Below are 20,371 nucleotides of genomic sequence, written 5' to 3' on the forward strand. Positions count from 1 at the left end.
GCCAGGGCAAGATTGCCAACTCTGGGTTGTGAAATTCCTAGAAAGCCTGGGCTGGGGGAAGGTTTGGGGAAGAGAGGGACCACAGCAGGGTATAATGCCATATTGCCCACCCACCAAAGTAGTCATTAACTCCCGGGGAACGGATCTCTGTTGTCAATGAATCAGTTGTACCTTTGGGAGACCCCCAGTAAGGCAGAATTCCTCACCATAAAGACAGCAATCCCCATGGTAAAAAGAATATCTGAATTGGTACAGAGATACCACCCTACCCATGATGCTGGCCAGGTAAGATCTCATTCATTTATACAAGTACTCATTCATCATGCTCCAGTGAAAGAAGATGGGCTTGAGATGGAATCATTGTTAAAGACCAAAATTCCATTTCTGGCCTCAAAACCTATCTATCCACAATCTCTCTCCTCCACCCAAGACAACTGACTTAATCTACTGAACAATGTACTACGGCCAGAGATTAGAAACATCACAGAAGTGTCCAGATCCAATAGTTCCAAGTGACTCAGTCATGTGAGCCATTTGGTGAATGGGGAATGGACATATGAAAGAACTTCAAAATTAATCTATTACAGAATGGTGCAACCTGCAGCTGATACCATGTGATTATTTACTGGAACCTCACCCTCTCCCAGTTTTAAGGACTGCTTTTTCACTTAATCCACACTTTGCCACATTTATTTATTTACATCTCTCCTACAGGCACTCAAGATAGATTACACATAGTAAGTCAGAACAGTCAACAAATGGGACATTGAATAATCAGTGCATTATGGTTTTAGAAGTCTGGAACCACTAGAAATAACTGAAGCACAGCATAAGTATTCACACGACAGATTAAACAGTACAGAAATTACAGAAATAGAACCCTACTTACACTAAGATATACACAGCAGTATAGGCCATAGTCCCTATTAATTTGTCCAAGCAAGTTTGTAAAACCATTTTGTAAAGTGAAATCCTATTACCTACACAGAACAACCCTCCTGAATAATTCAGTTTTGCATAGTTTGTGAAAGGCTATATGTGTGGGACCTTTCCTCCTCAGGCAGGCCATTCCACAAACAAAATCCTCAATGGAGAAAGTATATGCATGGGCAGTTGTTGATTCTGCCCATTTGCAAGTTGGCACCTGCTGAAGCCCCTGCTGACTTCAACGAAGTTGTCATGGCAGAGAACAGGAAGAGAGTTGCTTCTATAAACGATGGGCCAAGGCCATGAAATGCTTTGTATGTGATAGCCAAAGCTTTTAACTGAGTCAGCAAAGGTCAGCTGAACTCCATCAAAAGTGGGGTAAACAAGTTCCTTCAAGACCTCTTCCCCACCCCCCAAAAAAGCATTATCTCTGTCTTTAAAGGGTTTAGTTTCAATTTGTTCACTTTTAGTTAACCACTGCAGCTAGGCAGCAATTCAGGACCTCTATTGCCTAACTATGCCTAACACTGGGGGGTGCGTCGGCGTATACAATGCCGACACACACACCCCGGACCGTTCGCATGAACGGTCCCAGTAAAGGCAGGGAAGACGGCGCAGCGCTGCGCCGTCGCCCGATCGACTTAACTTCCCTGTGACCTTCTGGCGCGTCGTCCAGGCCAGGGGACATACCCCCCCCCCCGCCCTGCGCGACAGCTCTGGAGTCGCAGGGCAGGGGGGCATGTCCCCAGGCCTGGGCGACGCGCCAGAAGGTCGCAGGGAAGGTAAGTCGATCGGAAAAGGGGGGTGCCTTCCAGCCGCTTTTCGAGAAAACCTCACTCACGGAGCAAGTTTGGAAACAGCGGCTTCGCGCCTCTGGGGGGAGCAAGGGCAGCGCGGCTGTGATGCAGCTGCGTCCCCCATGCAAACAGCTCCCTAGGGACAGCGTTTTTGCCGTCCCTAGGGTGCTGTAAATGGCCCGTGCAGAAAGGGCTTATGAAACTTGGATAAGAATATAAAGAGCATCATCAGCATACTGATGAAAACTAACTCCCAAATTACCAGTGATTTGTCCAAAGAGCTTTACATAGAGATTCAAAAGCATGTACCGTATACACTCGTGTATAAGTCAAGTTTTTCAGCACATTTTTGTGCTGAAAAAGCCCCCCTCGACTTATATATGAGTCAGCTGTATTTTAAAAAATATTTTAGGGTTTTTACTTTGTTGGCCAGCAAGGGGTGCAGTTTTTAGGGTAGCGGCGCCAGAATTTCAGGGTATCAAGTGACACTCCTGATGATACTAGTTTGGTAAAGTTTGGTTCAGGGGGTCCAATGTTATGGACCTCCAAAGATGGCCCCCCATCTCCCATTGTTTCCAATGGGAGTTAATAGTATATGGGAATACATTTTGAGGGTCCATAACTTTGGACCTCCTGAACCAAACTTCACTAAACCTGGGTGGTATCATCAGGATAATCTCTTGCTGATACCAGCCAGGTTTGGTGATGTTTGGTTCAGGGGGTCCAATGTTATGGATCCCCAAAGTGGGTGCTCCCATCCCCCATTGTTTCCAATGAAGGTCCATAACTTTGGACCCTCTTAACCAAACTTCACCAAACCTGGGTGGTATCATCAGGAGGGTCTCCTAAAGATACTCTGAAATGTTGGTACTGCTAACATAAAGTCAATAAGTTTTCCTAGTTTTTTGTGGTAAAATTAGGTGCCTCGACTTATATGCTGGTTGACTTATACACGAGTATATACGATAACCTGAGGAACCCTGCAGCATAGATTAACTGGGAAAAATGGTGTCTGCTCTGAGTTTCACAACAATTGAACATGGGTGGTTTTGGTATAATAGTGATTTGAGCTGTCCTATAGTTCCATTTTTCAGAAGGGAGATCCTAAATTATTTAAAGGAAACTGGGTGCTCATTCCAGAAGAGTCAGGAAAAGTTCAATGCAGTTCCTTTACACTTTTATAAAAGTTTTCAAATTTCATCTTATTGATCCTTTCAATTAAATTTTAGTCAGGCTTTTAGAATAGAAATTCACAAGTTCTTTAAAAAGAGGAAAAAAAGAAAACCACTAAAAGAAGTTAGGTTAAATGCCTCTTTACAAAACAAAAATTTAGGGGGGGGGTGTTTGGGGGGTAATGCTGCTAAGAATGTTTCACACTTTTTTAGGTTGTAGTGCACATAGCTAGGTACCTAACTTTCCACAAGTAGCCAGACAAAACTTGGCCTGGGGACAGGGTGAGCAGGAGGAAAGGAATATAGTAGGGCAATGGTAGAAAGGCTAAGGAGAGGACTAGAGAAGTGGAAAGGAAGGGGTGGGTTGCAACCTCCACCCCCACCCACCAGTGTGGAGGCGCACTCTACAGCCACCTTCCACCACCCCAAACTCTGGCTGGGATGGGACAGTGAAGAGGCTCACTGCAGTGAATCTCTGGTTTGACATTGATTCTGGTGGGCTTACACTGCCAAAAAGGTCCTGCATTCTGTTGGGCTTCTGACTGCACATTATAGTCAGTTCTGCTGGACATACAAAAGTGTGCTTAAGACTGCTGTCCTCAGCTTTTGTGGATTGCTGTTGAGGGTTCTGCTGAGCTTCTCTGTTAGACACTGGTTCTATTGGGCTTACATAGGTGCACCAGTTTCTTGAATTTTGTGCTGGGGTTCTCCAGTGTGATATTGGTTCTGTTGGGCTTGCCACATTGACTTGAAGTTCTACTGGGATTCCTGGCTTCTGCTTTGATTCTTTTGGGCTTGTGGGTTCTTGCTATGAGAGGCATATTCAATATACTAAAATTGGAAAACAATGTCTTTTATGCTCATGCCTAGGGTGTAACTCTGTTTAGGATTGAACTGTACATCTTCTCAGTCCTTTGCAAAACTGTTTTTGTGTTTTTGTCTCTTATACCTTTTTTATATACTCCTCTAAGAACTTAAATAAAACTCAGCTATCAACCCCCCGCCAAATTACTCTATCTCTTATCAAATATTTCTTCATATAAGCAAAAAGAGGACATTGTGAAGGAACCATTCTCCATAGACCATAAATCACTTCAATCAGCACTCCTTTCCTTTTGCATGTTCTGCATACTCAGTCTTTAAAATGGAACCAGCATAAGCATAGTGCCAGCCATTCAGGAAAAAAAAACATAGAGTCAGATAAAATATTTTAAAATGATTTTACCTGAAGGCCTTCTATGGCTAATCGAAGCATACTTGGTGTCAGTTTAGAAGCCTGCTTGAAAGTGAAATTACTCCAGTCTATAATTAAAACAAATCCATTCACTTGAAGCTCTGGATCCTCAATCATGGCTTCTAGTGAGAGAAGTATGGCACGTAAAATATCCACCAGCGTATATCTGTCAACATATAAGAGAAGGAACTGGGTTAAGCTAGTTAACAATGTTTAGATGCCAGAAGAAACAACTTCTTTTGCTATCAAATGGGTTACTTTCATACAAGCTTGGCAGTGTACTTTCAGTGCATTTTTGATTTTTCTGTGTGCAATGTGGCCAATGACTGCCAAAGTGCATTGAAAGTGCATTATTCAATGTGTGTGAAAGCAGCCTGTAAGAAGTGGATGTAATAAATTACATAAAATTGGTTTTAGCACAACAGGGAACCAGGACCGTTCCAAGTATTGCACTCACATACACAAATATTTACAAGAGTGATTAAATAGTGCCCACACTGAAAAGGCATAAAAGACAGGCTGAGGATGTCCTCATACTTGACAATTATAAAGTGGTCATTATATGAAAGGGCATTTGTTATCACACAATGAATTACAATAAATCACTGCTACCCAGGAAACTGATTAAATTTTAGGCAAATGTGTCCAAATAGGGCATTGCTATTTCTGCCCATGTCACAGTGTGTGAGTATTTTGTGCGTTCTGTTTGTTTGCATATGATGAATATGTTCTATGGCTTCACTGTCAATTATGGTTCAGCATGCTTATACAACTCTTCCAAAAGTGTGTTAGTGTGAGTTTCCAAAACGGTAAGACCACATAGGCAATGACTGTGTGAATCAGCCTTTTATGCTAGTTAACACATATCAAATATTCTGGGTTTGAGCCACTATAGTGCTATTTGGCTGATAACAAAACAAAATCATTTCTTTCTTGAAGAATGACTAAGATTTCCATGATTTCCCACACCTCCCCGTAATTGAGCTACCACAAAATTGGTTTCATTACCTATCAAGAGATAGCAGCAACATTGACTTCTGTCCCACACACAGTTAAACTGCCTAAAGCCTTTTTAAATCAATGGGATTACAGGAACCTAAGTGTTTGTGAGATTGCAGTATAGGCCATTAGAAAACCCTGTTCATCCAAAATGCCCTATCAAAGGGATTTGAAAATAGTAGGTAATATGCAATCTCTGCGGGACACCTGATTTTTTTTTTTTGCATAGTGTTCTTCGAGGCTTATGTAACAGTAAATAAACAAGTTTCCTTTTTCCGAAGTACAGAAAATTTAATACAGCATTCTAAAATTTACTGTAGGTCAATACTGAGGTGCAGGAAGCTTTAACCTCCAATAACAGTTGATATTGCTGTTTTTGCAGATTGCAAGCTTTTGTTTTCAAAGTGTCAGCATCAAAGCTCTGTCAAATGAATTGTGATTAAAACCGCTGCATTAAAGTCTCTGCACAGCAAGGAACTATTTGCATAAAAGCTCATCTTAAATTCACTCTAGACCTGCAGTATCCAACATTTCACCTCGTCATTATTGTTATATTCATGTTGGCAGCACAGTAGGGCAGATCAACCTAAACCTGAAGTCATCTGTCACAAGCCTGTAAAGGAACATTAACTTACTACAACACATGCTCCACTGTGAAGTACACTCTGGGGATTTGAAAAATATGCATTAACTAGAACAGAAATGACATGTTGGCATAAATTTAAAATAAAATAAAATTGCCAATTTATTTTTTTTTAAAAAACAATATCAAAAATTTACTCTGAAAAACACAAATCCTGTTAAATTATATGAACTTCAAAGGGGTAGTTGTGTCACAGCAAAGTAAAACTAAAATCTAGTGACACCTCAAAGGACAGCAATGTTTATTTCAATATGAGCTTTCGTGGGCCACAGCCTACTTTATCAGACAGATATGTGATGGAAGCATTACTGGAGAAGTTTATGGGGCAGACTTGGGGTGTGTGTGTGTCAAGATTTGGGGTAAGTTACACAATGAGCCTTTCTTGTGTACAACTTGAGGTAAGTGGAGAATGGAGTGGTTAATATAGAAAATGTAGGAAGGGACCCCCTAAATTCCCCATAAAAATTCTTCAATTCAGTTTTCCACAACAAATCTATCTGACAAAGTGGGTCATGACTCATGAAAGCTCATACTGAAATTAGGGTTGCCAGATACAGGTTGGGTAACTCCAGGAGATGTGGGGGTACTGTCTGAGGAGGACAGGGATCTCAGTGGGATAAAATGCCATAAAGTCCACCTTCCAAAGCATCAATTTCTTCCAGAAGAACTGATCTCTGTAATCTGTAGATCAGCTGAATTAGGAGAACATATACCCAACTTTTTCAAAGCAAATTCACTGTGAATGTTTTCTAACATTTCTTTCAGATCTAATCAAGGTTTGCTGGATCTCTATGTCAGCTCTGTGAATACAGCTAACAAAAAAGCAAAAATGTTTGTCATCAAGTCACAACTGACTTATGATGACCCCATATGGTTTTCAAGGCAAGAGACACTTGGAGGTTGTTTGCCATTGCCTGCCTCTGTGTCATGATCCTGGAATTCCTTGGAGGTCTCCTGCCCAAATACTGGCCAGGGTCAGGGATGAAAGTGTTTGACTAGCTCAAGGTCACCTAGCAAGCTTCCATGGCACAAGTGAGGATTTGAACCCGAATTTCAAGTTTCTAGTCCAACTGCTTAACCACTACATCACACCAGCTCTCATACAGCTAAAATATCTCCCATTAAATTCACAGTACGCATATCCCTTGAATGTTTGTAAAAACTACTAATTTCTCCTTCATCTTTTCTCTGTGCACCATCATTTTCTCCTAATATGAACTATATATCTTATGTATTCCTCAAAACAGTGTTTCCCAACCATTCCCCCTCTCTCTGAAGAACAGAATCTGTTATAGTCTGAGCCTTAGTCATGTCTATCCAGCTGCTTGGGAACACCCTCCCAAAAGGGGTGAGATGGGAACATTTCCTCAGGGCCTTTTAGAGAATCTGCAGAATGACATTACTTAAGAGAGCCTATAGAGCACGCTAGAGGTTACAGATTTTGGCTATGGCTTATCTGTTTTACAGTGCTGACTTAAGCAGTTGTATCCTTCTAACCCCTTAACTTCAATGGACTTAGACTGGTGCCACCCTGATTAGGACTGCATTGTTAATTATGTCTGACTGACTTCAATACATGATTATTTTTATAATTTATTTATCATTGTTACTTGCTTTGGATCTTGACTTTCTCAAGACAAAAGTGAGATATATAAATATCGTAAATGAATAAATTCTTCAGTTCCATGCCATTGTTCTACCCATTGTCCAAAACAATTTATAACATGACTTAAGTGTTTGAAATACATCAGGCAATCACATTTAACTAAATGATCAATCTCTACAGCACAGTTTACAACATAACAGCAAATAAATCGCGCCAAAACAAGTAACACCATTTTACAAAGTATCTTTGTACTTCAATTACGGTAACATTTTAATTCATTGTTGAAAGGTAGGCCAATGTCTGACTTTCTTTAGTATTTGTGGGTGATATTTATCTCTCTGACTTTCTTTAGTATTTGTGGGTGATATTTATCTCTCAATATATATATTATTTTAAAACATTTACATTTCCAGTAAAATAAAATATGCAAATATGGTATTGTGCATAATAATGTCAAGCTCTGTGCACAATAATTTAGCAAAAAGATGCAACAAAGAGAGGCTGTTCATATTTCCACTTTGTCAAATGCCATTTTAATGATAGGATTTCTTGGATTTGGGGTATTAAATATATTTAGGTTTTTAATACCCTAAATCTCTGAGAGATTGCTAGTTAAAACGACATCTATAGAAGTGGAAGCATCGCTGGCCCCCCCTTTGGATGCTTTTCCTGTCAATAACATTTATGTGGTTCAAAGTAAGGAGTATTCAGTTTGCCTCATGAGACATTATGTGTGGCTTATAGAAGAGGTTTTTTCAGTGTGAGGCCCAGGCACAACACTGGAGGATCCATGTGACAAAATCTAATTCTTACAGGTTAGATATCTTCTTCTTTCACCCACCATCACTATCTTCTCAATTTTTTTCAGAAGAAAGATAGAAGATACCAGAAAAGTCTTAAAAATTATAGTAGCACGTACCATTTTTGCATTGATATGTGAGAAAACATAAAACCTGTTTTACATCCAGCTGACTTCAGTCAAATTTCCTTTTCATTTGATCTCTCATGGGTCACATTTATGTACTCAGTAGTGTATAACTAATTTCTACAGACAATCTAAGATTCATAATTAATTTAACTATTCCTAGTGACTTCTCTTTATGCGTGCCGCAAAAAAGCACTTGCATTATGCCATTTCTATAATGTGTTTTAAAAGATACCGCTTCCTGACTGGAAAGTGTTTATAGTCCAGGCATGCTCGTTCATGTTGATTCCAATTCTCAATACAATTCACAAACTGAATTACTTACACTGGTGTAATGTAACCTCTATATTACTAATTAATTTTTATGTTATCCTTCCTTCAAGAAATGTAGCGCAGTACATATTCCTCTCCTCCCCCTCACATATCCTCATAACAAACTGTGATGTAAATTAGGTTCAATGAAGGAGATTGATCAAAGAATATCCAGTGACATTTGAGGCAAAGTAGAGATTTGAATTCAGGTCTTCACAGCCTAACCCCATAGAAACAAAACATAAATGGTGAACTTCTGCCCAACTAAAATGTCTTTTTGGGAAAACTGAATTGATGGACTTTGCTTCACCTTCAGGCTATGTATTTCATTATGTTAAACAAGTGAAGAATAGGTGCAACATACCAGATTCAGTATCCTAAGAACAACTTACACTGACAGAACAATCCTAAACAGATTTGCACACTTTTAAACTCATTGCTCCTGTTATATCTGGAGCAGGCAAAAGGCCTGTTTAGGACTTATTTGATCACTAACTCAATGCAGGATTGTATTGTTAGTGATCAAATAAGTCCTGAACAGGCCTTTTGCCTGCTCCAGATATAACAGGAGCAAAATTAATTTCCAAAATTAAACTAGAGTATTTGCAAAACATGCAGTATTTGCAGAATGTATTCTTGTCTCAGAATTGTGTTCTGTAGGCATCTAACATGATACATACTCACAGACCAAACTTCGTAAACATTTTGTGGGATAAACAAGAATTTGCCAAAAATATTATGCACCTTAACCAGAGGCTCCCTAGGAGGCCCCTGCTATGCTTCAGTTCTCCTAGTCTCTTCATTTCATGCATTTGATGAATGAAACTATTGAAAATTCATGAAAGCGTAGTGACACAGAAGTTTCCTGTGCCCAGATACTATAATGGATCCACTTCTACAGCCCCCTACCCCCAGTTATCAAGCACCTTAACCCTAGAAAATGAATTGTTGTCTTGTTCTGTTCTATCATAGTGGCTCTTCATCATGGCACTTGAATTTACGTTATTGAGAGATCTGATCATGGACCTTCCATGTAACATGTAGTTTGGCTCTCACTAGAAGATACCTACAGCTTCATATCTAAATACAGCATCATCTCTAAATTTCAGTCTCTCATGAAGCTGTTTGTCACATGAACTCACAGTAGCGTCATATGGTGTAGCTACCTTATAGAGACACCTACATTGCATATCTATGATCAGATCTTTACATTTTCTTTAAAATTAGTCAGGGGGCGGATTAGGGGCATGATAAAAGAGGAGTGTTAGTCTATCCCAGGGGTAGGGAACCTGCGGCTCTCCAGATGTTCAGGAACTACAATTCCCATCAGCCCCTACCAGCATGGCCAATTGGCCATGCTGATAGAGGCTGATGGGAATTGTAGTTCCTGAACATCTGGAGAGCCGCAGGTTCCCTACCCCTGGTCTATCCTCTTCTCATATATTATTCCTCCCCAAAAAAATTGCTCTTCTTTGCTCCCCTGAAGCGCCACTACCAAAGTAGTATGGATGTTTGTCTTTTTCCTGCCACATAGCAAATCATTTTATGTCAAGGGAATGGTAAGGAAGAATTTAAAAACTCTCTTCCCCAGAAGCATGGCCATGGTCTGAATTGTGATCTCTCTCTGTTTTTCTCTCTCACACATACACAACAGCAGCTTTTTAAGAATAGGGAAAACATCCAGTGATCCATTCATGAATTTCCTACATCAAAAGAAGTGTGTCCCTGAATCAAGAATTAGTCTTTCTTCCCTGTCAGACCACTCCAACTGGCAGTGGCTCACCAAGGTTTTTCCAATGTTGCTACCTGAGAACCTGAGGATTCAACTGTTCAGCACGAGGACAAGTATTTTTCACACACCCAATTTTAAATTTCTTTAATTGGGCTCAGTACTAATCAGAGATGTAAATTACAAGCGAATAGTGCAGGGAGTAAATTGTATATGGCATAGCACTTATTTATTTTAGAATCACCATCTTCGTAATTCTTTTATGAACTTGCTGATGATTACACCTGCATGCTGAATTTACAGACAGGCAGTGCACCGTTACCATAATTAAGGAAAGATATTAAAAGTTGAGCGATGGAACACAAGCATTTGAGCTTGCTCAATTCTGCAAGAAATGCCATTACTCCAGGCAACAGTTAGTATACTGGTAATCCTGAAAGATGCTGAGTACTCAAGATTGCTTTAGGAGAAGAACCAAGTGTTCATTTTCTCTGAGGGCACAACTGCTTGCAATATTGAAGAGGTAGACCTCCTGAATGCATATTCAACTCCAGCATGTCACATATTCCTGTCATGTCAGCCCAGGCTTGTCCCTTACCTGTCTCCCAGATATCCACCAGACAAGGAACAGCATGGTCCCTGCGATCTGTACACTACAGAGATTCAGTTGAGCTCTCCCTATTGGATCTCAATAAAACATAGATATTTCTCTTTGGCTGAATATTCAGTCGGTTGCTGTGAGACAGGCTCTGCCCTTGATCTTGTTAATAATTTAATTATTTTAATTGTATTGTTACATCTCAGGCTTTACTCTGGGAAAGTTTCTATTTTAATAATAAATACATTGGCAGGAGTCATCATTTCAGACTGAGATAAAGTGCTTTATTTTCAAGGTACCTATAAGAATGATGACCACGTGTACATGATACGTTGACTCATGGAGTCAGTAACGTTTTGCCACAGTACTTGATCATCAGCATTCATCACTTTACCCAAAGTATTCATCTGAACCAGGAAAGGTAATTTTTCAAATGTTACTTCTGTGGCAACATTTTGCTGTTGTGCACTTTTGCCCTTTTGTGATTGGTTCTCATGTTCCAATTGTAACATCTGAATTTCTGCTTCATATGAGTATGTCCCACACACCTCTCAATGCACCTCAATTAAGGTAGAATGCTACGCGGAGAAGCATCTATGTGATCTGTACAACTCATGGACTGTGGACCCACAGCCATTACTGATATAGTGTGAGAAATTACCAAAGGGAAGTGCCTTTACTCTGGTCTAACTCAGTGGAATGAATTTGTAGAGTAAATTTTCCACACTTTTCCTCAAGATGAAGATGCAATAATAAGTCCTGACTTGTAGAAACACAAAAAGCCACCTTCTCTAATCCACTGTGTAATCTTAGGTAACTCACAATGCCATCGTAAGCAGAACTACACTCTTCTAAATCCACAAAACCACTAAAATCAACGGACTCTGACATCAAAACTCTGCTTAGAAATCAGTCACAGTTCCTCTTAATGCCCATACTTCTCTCCTTGAATTAATGTATCTTAGTTTTTGCCAGTGACTAGTACAAATGTTGGGATGCTGAAACCACATTGGTGCAAAGAATCTTATCATAGATGCTTTGAACATGTCATTTTCCAATTGTAATCTCTTCTGAAGACCATGGTCCTCTATGAATGAGAAAATAATACAGCATGACCTCAAACTTTTACTTTGATTATAAGAGCTGGGACATAACTCATTAGTAAAAGAGTAGGTGACAACCAGAGGCGTACCGGGGGTAAATGGCACCTGGAGACTAATTGTCTCCAGGACGCCCCACAGGCTCTGCCCCACCACCATCCTGGCTCCACTGCCCTTGACCCCGCCCATGTCACCATGGACATGGGCAAGGTCTAGGATGCCCACCTCCCCCCCAGACTCCCCTTGCTGGCTGGGCTCCCAACCTGCAGTCTCTTCTGACCTCCCCTCTGGGCAGGCCAGAAAAGACTGCAGTTCCGGCCTTGGAGACCTCCTTTTATAAGCACTGAGGCCAGGGGGTGGGGCTTGGGGAGCAGGAAGTCCTACCCTTCCTGCTCCCCAAGCCCCCCCCCCCACCTCAGTGCTTATAAAAGCAGGCCTCCAAGGCTGGGACTGCAGTCTCTTCTGGCCTGCCCGGAGGGGAGGTCAGAAGAGACTGCAGGCTGCTGGCTGGGAGCCTAGCTGGCAGGAGGGGAAGGGAAGGGGGAGTCCAGGGGTGGGATTGAGGGTGCAGGAAGTCCTGCTGCCTCATCGTTTTTGCATGCTTCGACTGACACGGACGGGGTCGAGGCATGCGACGAGGCAGCAGGACTTCCTGGTCACATGGGGCCCCCCGATTTTGCGCCCCCCACATGACCAGAAGAATGGTGCCCGGGGACAAGGGGTGCTCATTTGTCCCTAGGTAGATATGCCACTGCAACCAAATGAGTTCTACCAAAGGTACCAAAAGTTTGTGCCACAACTGTTTAAGAACAAGTAGGCAAAACTCCGTATGATAAATGTTACTACAAGTGAACAGTACCTAAGCTCATGCAAAGGCACTGTTCTGGGAAAACAATATAAATGTAAAGGGTGCAAATTAGAATCTGTTGTGATGATTGTTCCATGCTCCATCATTTTACAGCCTAGGAAGACAGGTAAAGCTATGAATCCGTGTATGTTCAATTTCCCTATCATAGAGGTGTAAATCTGGAAAGAACTTCAATAACATATGTCTAATTCTCCACCAGGAGACACTTAGATTAAAGTAGACTGGATCTCTCATCACAATTATAATTTCCACACACTGAAGTGAGAAGTAAAGACAGGCATTTTGCTGGTAGGGAATGCAATGTTATCATCTTAATTTCACCATCAGAACCCAACAAGTTACTTATTTTCAATGTGAAACATACAGATAGTAGGGCTGAGATAAATTTGTATGCATATCTCAACCTACCCCAGCTTCCCACAACAGGTTATAACTTCAATTCTGCCTTTACCTGCTTTGGTCCCAGTTGGCAGCAAAGAGCACCAGGATCTTCCTGCCATAATGGTCCAGGTTGGCCAGCCCTCCTGGGAAGCCGTCTTTTAATGCCTGCTTGATGCCTGGGTCAGTGGCTTTGAAGCTCTTGAACATATCCAGGTTTTGCTGCCGGTACTCAAAATACTGGGCCAATAAGCGAAATGCTTCAAAATGCTGGAACTTTCTGGCTCGAAGGAAGCGAAGAATGAAGGCATCATCTGTGCGGAGGAAGCCAATGTCTGGCCGGGTGATCACCATGTCCCGTACCTCCTGGATGTCCTGATGCAGGGTGTCTGGGTTCTCATTCAGTTCTAGCCGGGCTTTTTCCAGGGTCTCCGGGGACAGACCTGCCTGCAAATGAGTCATCGTGCCAGTTTGCCCAATGTTGCTTCGTCCACTTCTCTCAGAAGGAAGGAAGAATATAAACCCCAAATGTATCACTATTTCTGGTGTGCCGATCCTTTGTTATTAAAGGGATCCTTCTCTTTCCATAATTCAATTGATTCAGTGTTCCTTTTCCTTACAACATGAATCTCTCCAGCAGCATTGCCTGATGCCTTTTGATCTAAAGAACACCCTCAATTTTTGTTTGCACTTTTCATGACAAATGTTCACTTGGATCAATGGACAGTTATTCCCCCCTAAGCTTCTGCTTTTTCCCAACACAGATCACTCCCCCTTCCAGCACCCATCAATGACTTGAAGCTGCAGTAAAAGTACAGCCAGCGTATAAATGCACTTCTGCTATCCTTCTGCTGCAATTGTCCGCAGATTGACAGGAGTAAAGGCTCTGCAGGGCCTCAAGTAGATGGTATCCTTATAATCCCCTCAATCAATGGGATTCATACCTGCCCCTGCAGTGTTGCCCTGTTAAATGGGCATTTCAGCTGGGTAATCAAATGCCCTGATCAGTAGCTGCCATGAAGCCCCATAATAACAGAGACCAAGGCCAGACAGCCAAACTGGGACTCTCCCTTCGATCAGGGGCGGTGCTAATGCTGGATTTAATTTTGATCTTTAATATCCCCCCACTGTTCCATGATAAAGCCAGTGATCTCCCCCTACTGCAATAGCTATAGAAAAGGGGGAGAGGGGAAATGAAAGGGTAGTTCAAAGCTACCCCAAAGGCTTTTTAAGAGATTCGTGCATTTAAAAGACAATGCATGCTAAGGTTCAAGAAGCAGGCAGCGGGTTTGGGGAGGGGTTTTTTGTTTGAAACCTTCCCTTTTAGCCCATGGACCTCGAGTTGGATGGCCCCTCTTCCCCTCCTACACGCACAGTGATCTCATCTAATACCAGCAAGGCTGTCGTATGTCGCTCTCGCAGGGTCTCCGGTCTTCTCCCGCCTGCTTCTTTCCCTCGCTAAGAGGAAAGCGTGGATTCAGACGTTTCGCAGACCCCCCACACCAGCAATCCCCCAGAAGAAAAAAGCATTCGGGGGCGCGAGGGGGGGGGGGGAGAACAGCCAAGTAAATCCTACCAGCCGAGCGGGCAAAACATACACAAGGCAATGCGGCACCTTCCGGCATCCATCAGCAACAACTCCTTCTGCTGGGAGGTGGCAAGGGAGAAGCGGGCAGAATGAAGCCGGCCAGCCAAGGACATGCCCATGTGGGCTCCAGGGGGCTGCGATCCTGACCCTGGATCCCGCGCTTCTTCTATCCCTTTCCCAGCTGCTAATGCCGTCTGACCACGGAGAGGGCGTGGAGGAGACTGAGGTTTTCTTCCAAGAGGGAAGATGGAGCTGGACGGCTGTTGTGCTGCTACCACCGCCGCCGCCTTTGTGTTCTTGCCTCAGCAGCCGGCGACTTCTGCCGCTGTTGCTCTGCCTTGTGTTTGATGCGCGGCTTCGAGCAGGTTTACGTCAATCAAGGTTCCCTGGGCGGCAGCCGCTGCTGCAACTTACTCCAGATCGAATCCCCCGCCCCCGCGCGCATTGTTAGTACCCGGCACGAGCTTGTGCCCCCCCCCCTTTCCGACTTGGGAGTGGGAGCTGAAGGAAAGGCGCGGGAGGGGAACAGGAGGAACGATCTTCCAAGAATAGCCCCCACCATTCCTTTGCCCCTTTCTGCACCTGCTGCTGAATCCTTTCATGATCCACCAGCAGACCGCTTGAATATTTATTTACCATTACGCAGTCGACAAAAGCCCTCCAAAACTCCCGACGCCGCCTTACACTTCGTGCACACACACACACTCTATTGAGATTCCCAAACTGCAGTAGGAATGAGTTGCTGTTGCCTTTCATGGGTGCCCGAGGCCTGGCTGAAGAGGCAACTGGTTTGGGACAGGAAAGACGAATACCCATGATGTGTTGGAGCTTAGCTCTCACTTCAGAGCATCAATATGAGAACTGCCAGCAGCAACCCCTGTAGTCTTTCAATGGGGGGGGGGGGGGGAGAGAAGGAGGTCTATATATGCCTGAAGAGAATTTGAAATAACAAAATATTGCCCACCAGGATTTGTTTACAACATATCTTGCTGTGAAATGCTACATTTTTTCCTTTATTCTGCACTTTCCCCCTCCATTTGGTTCTGGAAACATTTCCCCTTCAGTTTTCTTCCATTGTTTTCCCCAGTACTTATACTGCAACTATGTTGAAACAATATTTATTTCTTCACTCCATCAAACATCTGGCCCTTATTCATGCCCCAATGTAGTTGCCCAATCTCCCCTTTAGCCATTTTCTCCTACCTCTCATCCTCTGTTTTGGAAAGGATTTTTTAAAAGTGTTTCTTTTTGCCATTAGTAAAGTAATATACATAGTAAAGTAATGATAGGGGAGGGACACAGGCCAGGTTCACTGTATCCGCTTTGTCAATTTCATCTCAGATAAGTGATGTAATGTTGAGGTAAAGATACACATAAATGAGAGAGCGAGGGAGGGAAGGCAGACCTCCAAAAGTCCTACTGGATATCTGCTTTTCACATCATGATTTTTTTTTGTGCTATCAAATCACAGCTGACTGATGGCAACCCCTTAGGGTTTCAAGGCAAGAGATGTTCAGAGGAGGGTTGCCATGGCCTGCCTCCAGATCATGATCTGGTATTCCTTGGAGATCTTCCATCCAAATACTTGCCAATGACAAGGCTCAGAATGTGTGACTAGCCCAGGGTTACCAGAAAGTTTCAGTGGCAGAGTGGGGATTCAAACCTGTGTTTCCAAGATCCTAGTTTGACACCTTAACCACTACACTGTTCTGGTTCTCTCACATCATGATAGTAGAGTAAAAACCTGCCCATTCCTGACTTCCACCTGAGACCCTGGAGAGTGGCTGACCTTGACAGACCAATGGTCTAATTCAAGTTAAGACAGCTGACTTCAGGTGTCTCAGTCTTCTCTGAGAGGAACACCATGGGAGACCACAATATATCCTTGTATGTAATGGACACAGTCTACTCCGGAGGTTCTTTTTAGTACATAGAGCCTCTACTTCACAATTTATAATGGTTATGTTGCTAGCTAATTCGTAAATATAGAGAAGTTATGAATGACTCTGGGAGAGGAGGGATGTGTAGCTGTTCATGGGATTTATAGTCACATACTACGGTGGCCAAACCATAAGCACCCTCACTATGTATTTTGATGATGTTCAAAAAGAACAATGGGCAAAAAGCCGGTCCATCCAGTCGGTGTTTTTTTCCCATTTCTACCACCCAGCTGTCATCTTATAAAAGTAAATTGTTACACAGTCCTGCATCTTTGTGGTACATAATGATGCTCTGACTTGTTACCAGAGTAACAGGGTTGTCTAGTTAATCTTTATGAGACATTTAATACATTTTGCAGCCTGGATGCACACATTTGTTCTGTGTCAAAAGAAGTTGTCTCCAGTAAACATCCTTATACGTTCCTAAATGCCATTAGATTTCTGTGACCTTTACTGGTACACTTGCAGTATAATTCAGAGATATATGGCTTTCTGTCATTTCTATATTTGATGACCTGGATGCTAAAACGTATTTAGTCCTGTACTTTGCATTGTGAAGCCATAAATATGGAATCATAGCATTTGATGTCAATTCTCATTGTATAAAGGACTTATAAAGGAAAAAATATATGAAAAGTTTAATTTTGCTGCTGAAGACAAGATACTGAAGCTCTTTTGGATACAGAATTCAGAAACTTTTAATGGCAGTGTGGTTTCCGGGCTGTATGGCTGTGTTCTAGCAGCATTCTCTTCTGACGTTTCGCCTGCATCTGTGGCTGCCATCTTCAGAGGATCTGATGTTGGGAAAGCAAGTGGAGTATATATACCTGTTGGAGTGCCCAGGGTAGGTGAAGAAATGTTGTCTGTGAGTAACAAAGAAGACAGCCAGGTCAATAGGTGAGGGCATCTGAATAGAAGTATGAGTAACAATGAAGCCTATAGCATGGGAGTAACAATGAAGATAGCAAGGTCAATAGGTGGGAGCATCTGAATAGAAGTATCCTAGCCTTGTTTCCTTTGTCTATTGTCATCCTATGTTTGTGTGGAGCTGATTAGTCACTGTCTTGACTCTAGTATTTTTCAACACTGGCAGCCAAGTTCTGTTCATTTTCATGGTTTCTTCCTTTCTGTTGAAATTGTCCATGTGCTTGTGGATTTCAATAGCTTCTCTGTGTAGTCTGACGTAGTGGTTGTCAGAGTGGTCCAGAATTTCTGTGTTTTCAAATAATATTCTATATCCAGGTTGATTTATCATGTGTTCTGCTATTGCTGATTTTTCTGGCTGAAATAGTCTGCAGTACCTTTCGTGTTCTTTGATACATGTCTGAGCGCTGTGTTTGGTGGTTCCTATGTAGACTTGTCCACAGCTGCATGGTATGTGATAGACTCCTGCAGTAGCTAGAGGATCCCTCTTATCCTTTGCTGAACTTAGCATCTGTTGAATTTTCATGGTGGGTCTGTAGACATAGGATGACTATAGACGAAGGAAACAAGACCAGGATACTTCTATTCAGATGCTCCCACCTATTGACCTTGCTATCTTCATTGTTACTCCCATGCTATAGACGTAATTGTTACTCATACTTCTATTTAGATGCCCTCACCTTCTATTTAGATGTTACTCACAGACAATGTTTCTTCACCTACCCTGGACACTCCAACAGGTATATATACTCCACTTGCTTTCCCAACATCAGATCCTCTGAAGATGCCAGCCACAGATGCAGGTGAAATGTCAGGAGAGAAAACTGCTAGAACACGGCCATACAGCCTGGAAACTACACAGCACCCACGTGATTCCGGCCGTGAAAGCCTTCGACACTACTGGCTCCGCTTTTTTTGCACATGGCCCTTTAAGAACCCAGGGAGCTGGCCTCGATCTGAACGCCTCACCACCCTGCTCTGCTGCCTGACTGAGATGGTCTCCTTGCCTCCGTTCTGCCTTACCCAAGCCAGGACTGTGCGTGTCAACCAGCCTCACGGACAGCGGGATTCGCACTCTGGACAGTTCCATTGTGGAATGGAAAGGGTTACCTTACACTAAATGCTGGGGATCATTGGACCTGTATGGACATCTGTGTGGGTTGCGGACTGTGATGAGAAGGACAATTGCCACAGCAACGCGTGGCCGGGCCCCGCTAGTTAGATATATTGATACCAATTTAGATGTGTTATTATAAAATATTATAAATCTTACACATTCTACAAGAGTTACTTAATCTTGGAATTAACAAAATTTGGTTCCTTAGTAATGACTGGAACACCTTTCCAAGTACTTGAGCCAGTTCCACTGTGATGGGACACAAACTTCAACCATACATGACACCATTGAATTTCTTCTGGTAGTTGTTGTTCTAATGGCTCCATTGTTTAAGTAATGGCTGCAATTTTACTTCTTGAGTAAATCTATGGTATTGCCAACATTGTTCCAAGTAACATGTACTTTCTATTTTGTGGGACTCTTAGAGAGAAGGTCAATATCTACTTTTGTTACAGATCAGTTCCTCATAACTGTTATTTTAGAGAGAGAACAATATTGTTTACATTTTTCATCTCTTGTTGCGAGTATAAGGTTTCATTTGCCTTTTTAGCCTCTGGAATACCTTTGATCCAGTTCTCTGCAACAGCAGATTTAACATTCCATTTTGGAAACGACCTCTGGAAGTTCATATGCTTATATAGCACTTCAATTTTAATAAAGATATCTTTTTGTACTATGAGACAGGAAATTTGAACATTTTTAACATACTTTGTTATGTTAAAGACACATATTTCTGTGCTGGAAGGAAATTGTATTCACTTTTGCATTCAAGAATGTATTATAGGGCCTTGCATGATGTCGACTTTTGTTCTTCCACTGCTCATGACTGATTCCAAGGGGTCAGAAGATTTCTTTAGCTGCCCCAGATCTGCAGTCTGCACAGCTGTGCCTATCACTGAAAAGTAATAAGAAGGTAACAAGAATTTTAAAATGCGTATTTAGAGTGTTTGTAAATGTCCGTTAATGCCCAAGTTTTTTTCTCAGCTCAGTTTGCAAAGCAAAAGATATTGCTTTAGTTTTTACCTGCTCTCCCCAGGGCCTCTCTTATTGTGTGGTAGCTGAAGTAGCTTTTTCGTCTGTCCAGGACCTGAAATAGAGGGACTCGTGTCTAAATAGTTGTGAAATGCAGCCTTCTAACCTTGCTGGAAGCTCTCAATCTCCTGGAATCTATTTCCCTATCTCTAAAAAAATGTGCAGTAATATTTAATTAACTTCCTTGCTCAGATATTATAGATTACTTAGTTAACATCTCCATACAACTTTGAAGTTCCAAAATTCTACATGGAGGACATTGTTATTTTTTAGGGTTTTTTAATTAAGCAATTTAAAAAGTACTGATTATTCTCTCACATGTTTAGAGCATGAAATTGGGAGGGGAGGGGGAACATAAGGCTATCCAGCATGGAAATAAAATAGTGGACATCGTTGGGCTAGGATCTAGAAGACAGATAGCCCAATCCAGAGGCAGGGGGGGGATCCCCTTCTGAAAACAGCACAAGCTTATGCCATTGGAT

The 20,371-nt window shown here is 42.2% G+C and overlaps 1 protein-coding gene across 1 annotated transcript in view; it reads right to left on the minus strand.

Annotated features, from left to right (window-relative positions):
- Positions 1 to 15,257, minus strand: part of CLVS2 (clavesin 2) — a 71,075-nt gene extending 55,818 nt beyond the window's left edge. Inside the window, exons 1-2 of the mRNA XM_048491896.1 lie at positions 13,362 to 15,257; positions 4,122 to 4,296 (exon numbers count right to left, since the gene is read on the minus strand). Of these exons, the coding sequence (XP_048347853.1) occupies positions 4,122 to 4,296; positions 13,362 to 13,750 (564 nt within the window). The 5' untranslated portion in view covers positions 13,751 to 15,257. The remainder of the gene's footprint in view (positions 1 to 4,121; positions 4,297 to 13,361) is intronic.
- Between the last annotated feature and the right edge of the window lie 5,114 nt (positions 15,258 to 20,371).

This window comes from Sphaerodactylus townsendi, linkage group LG01 (assembly GCF_021028975.2).
Source record: "Sphaerodactylus townsendi isolate TG3544 linkage group LG01, MPM_Stown_v2.3, whole genome shotgun sequence".
Lineage (NCBI taxonomy): Eukaryota > Metazoa > Chordata > Lepidosauria > Squamata > Sphaerodactylidae > Sphaerodactylus > Sphaerodactylus townsendi.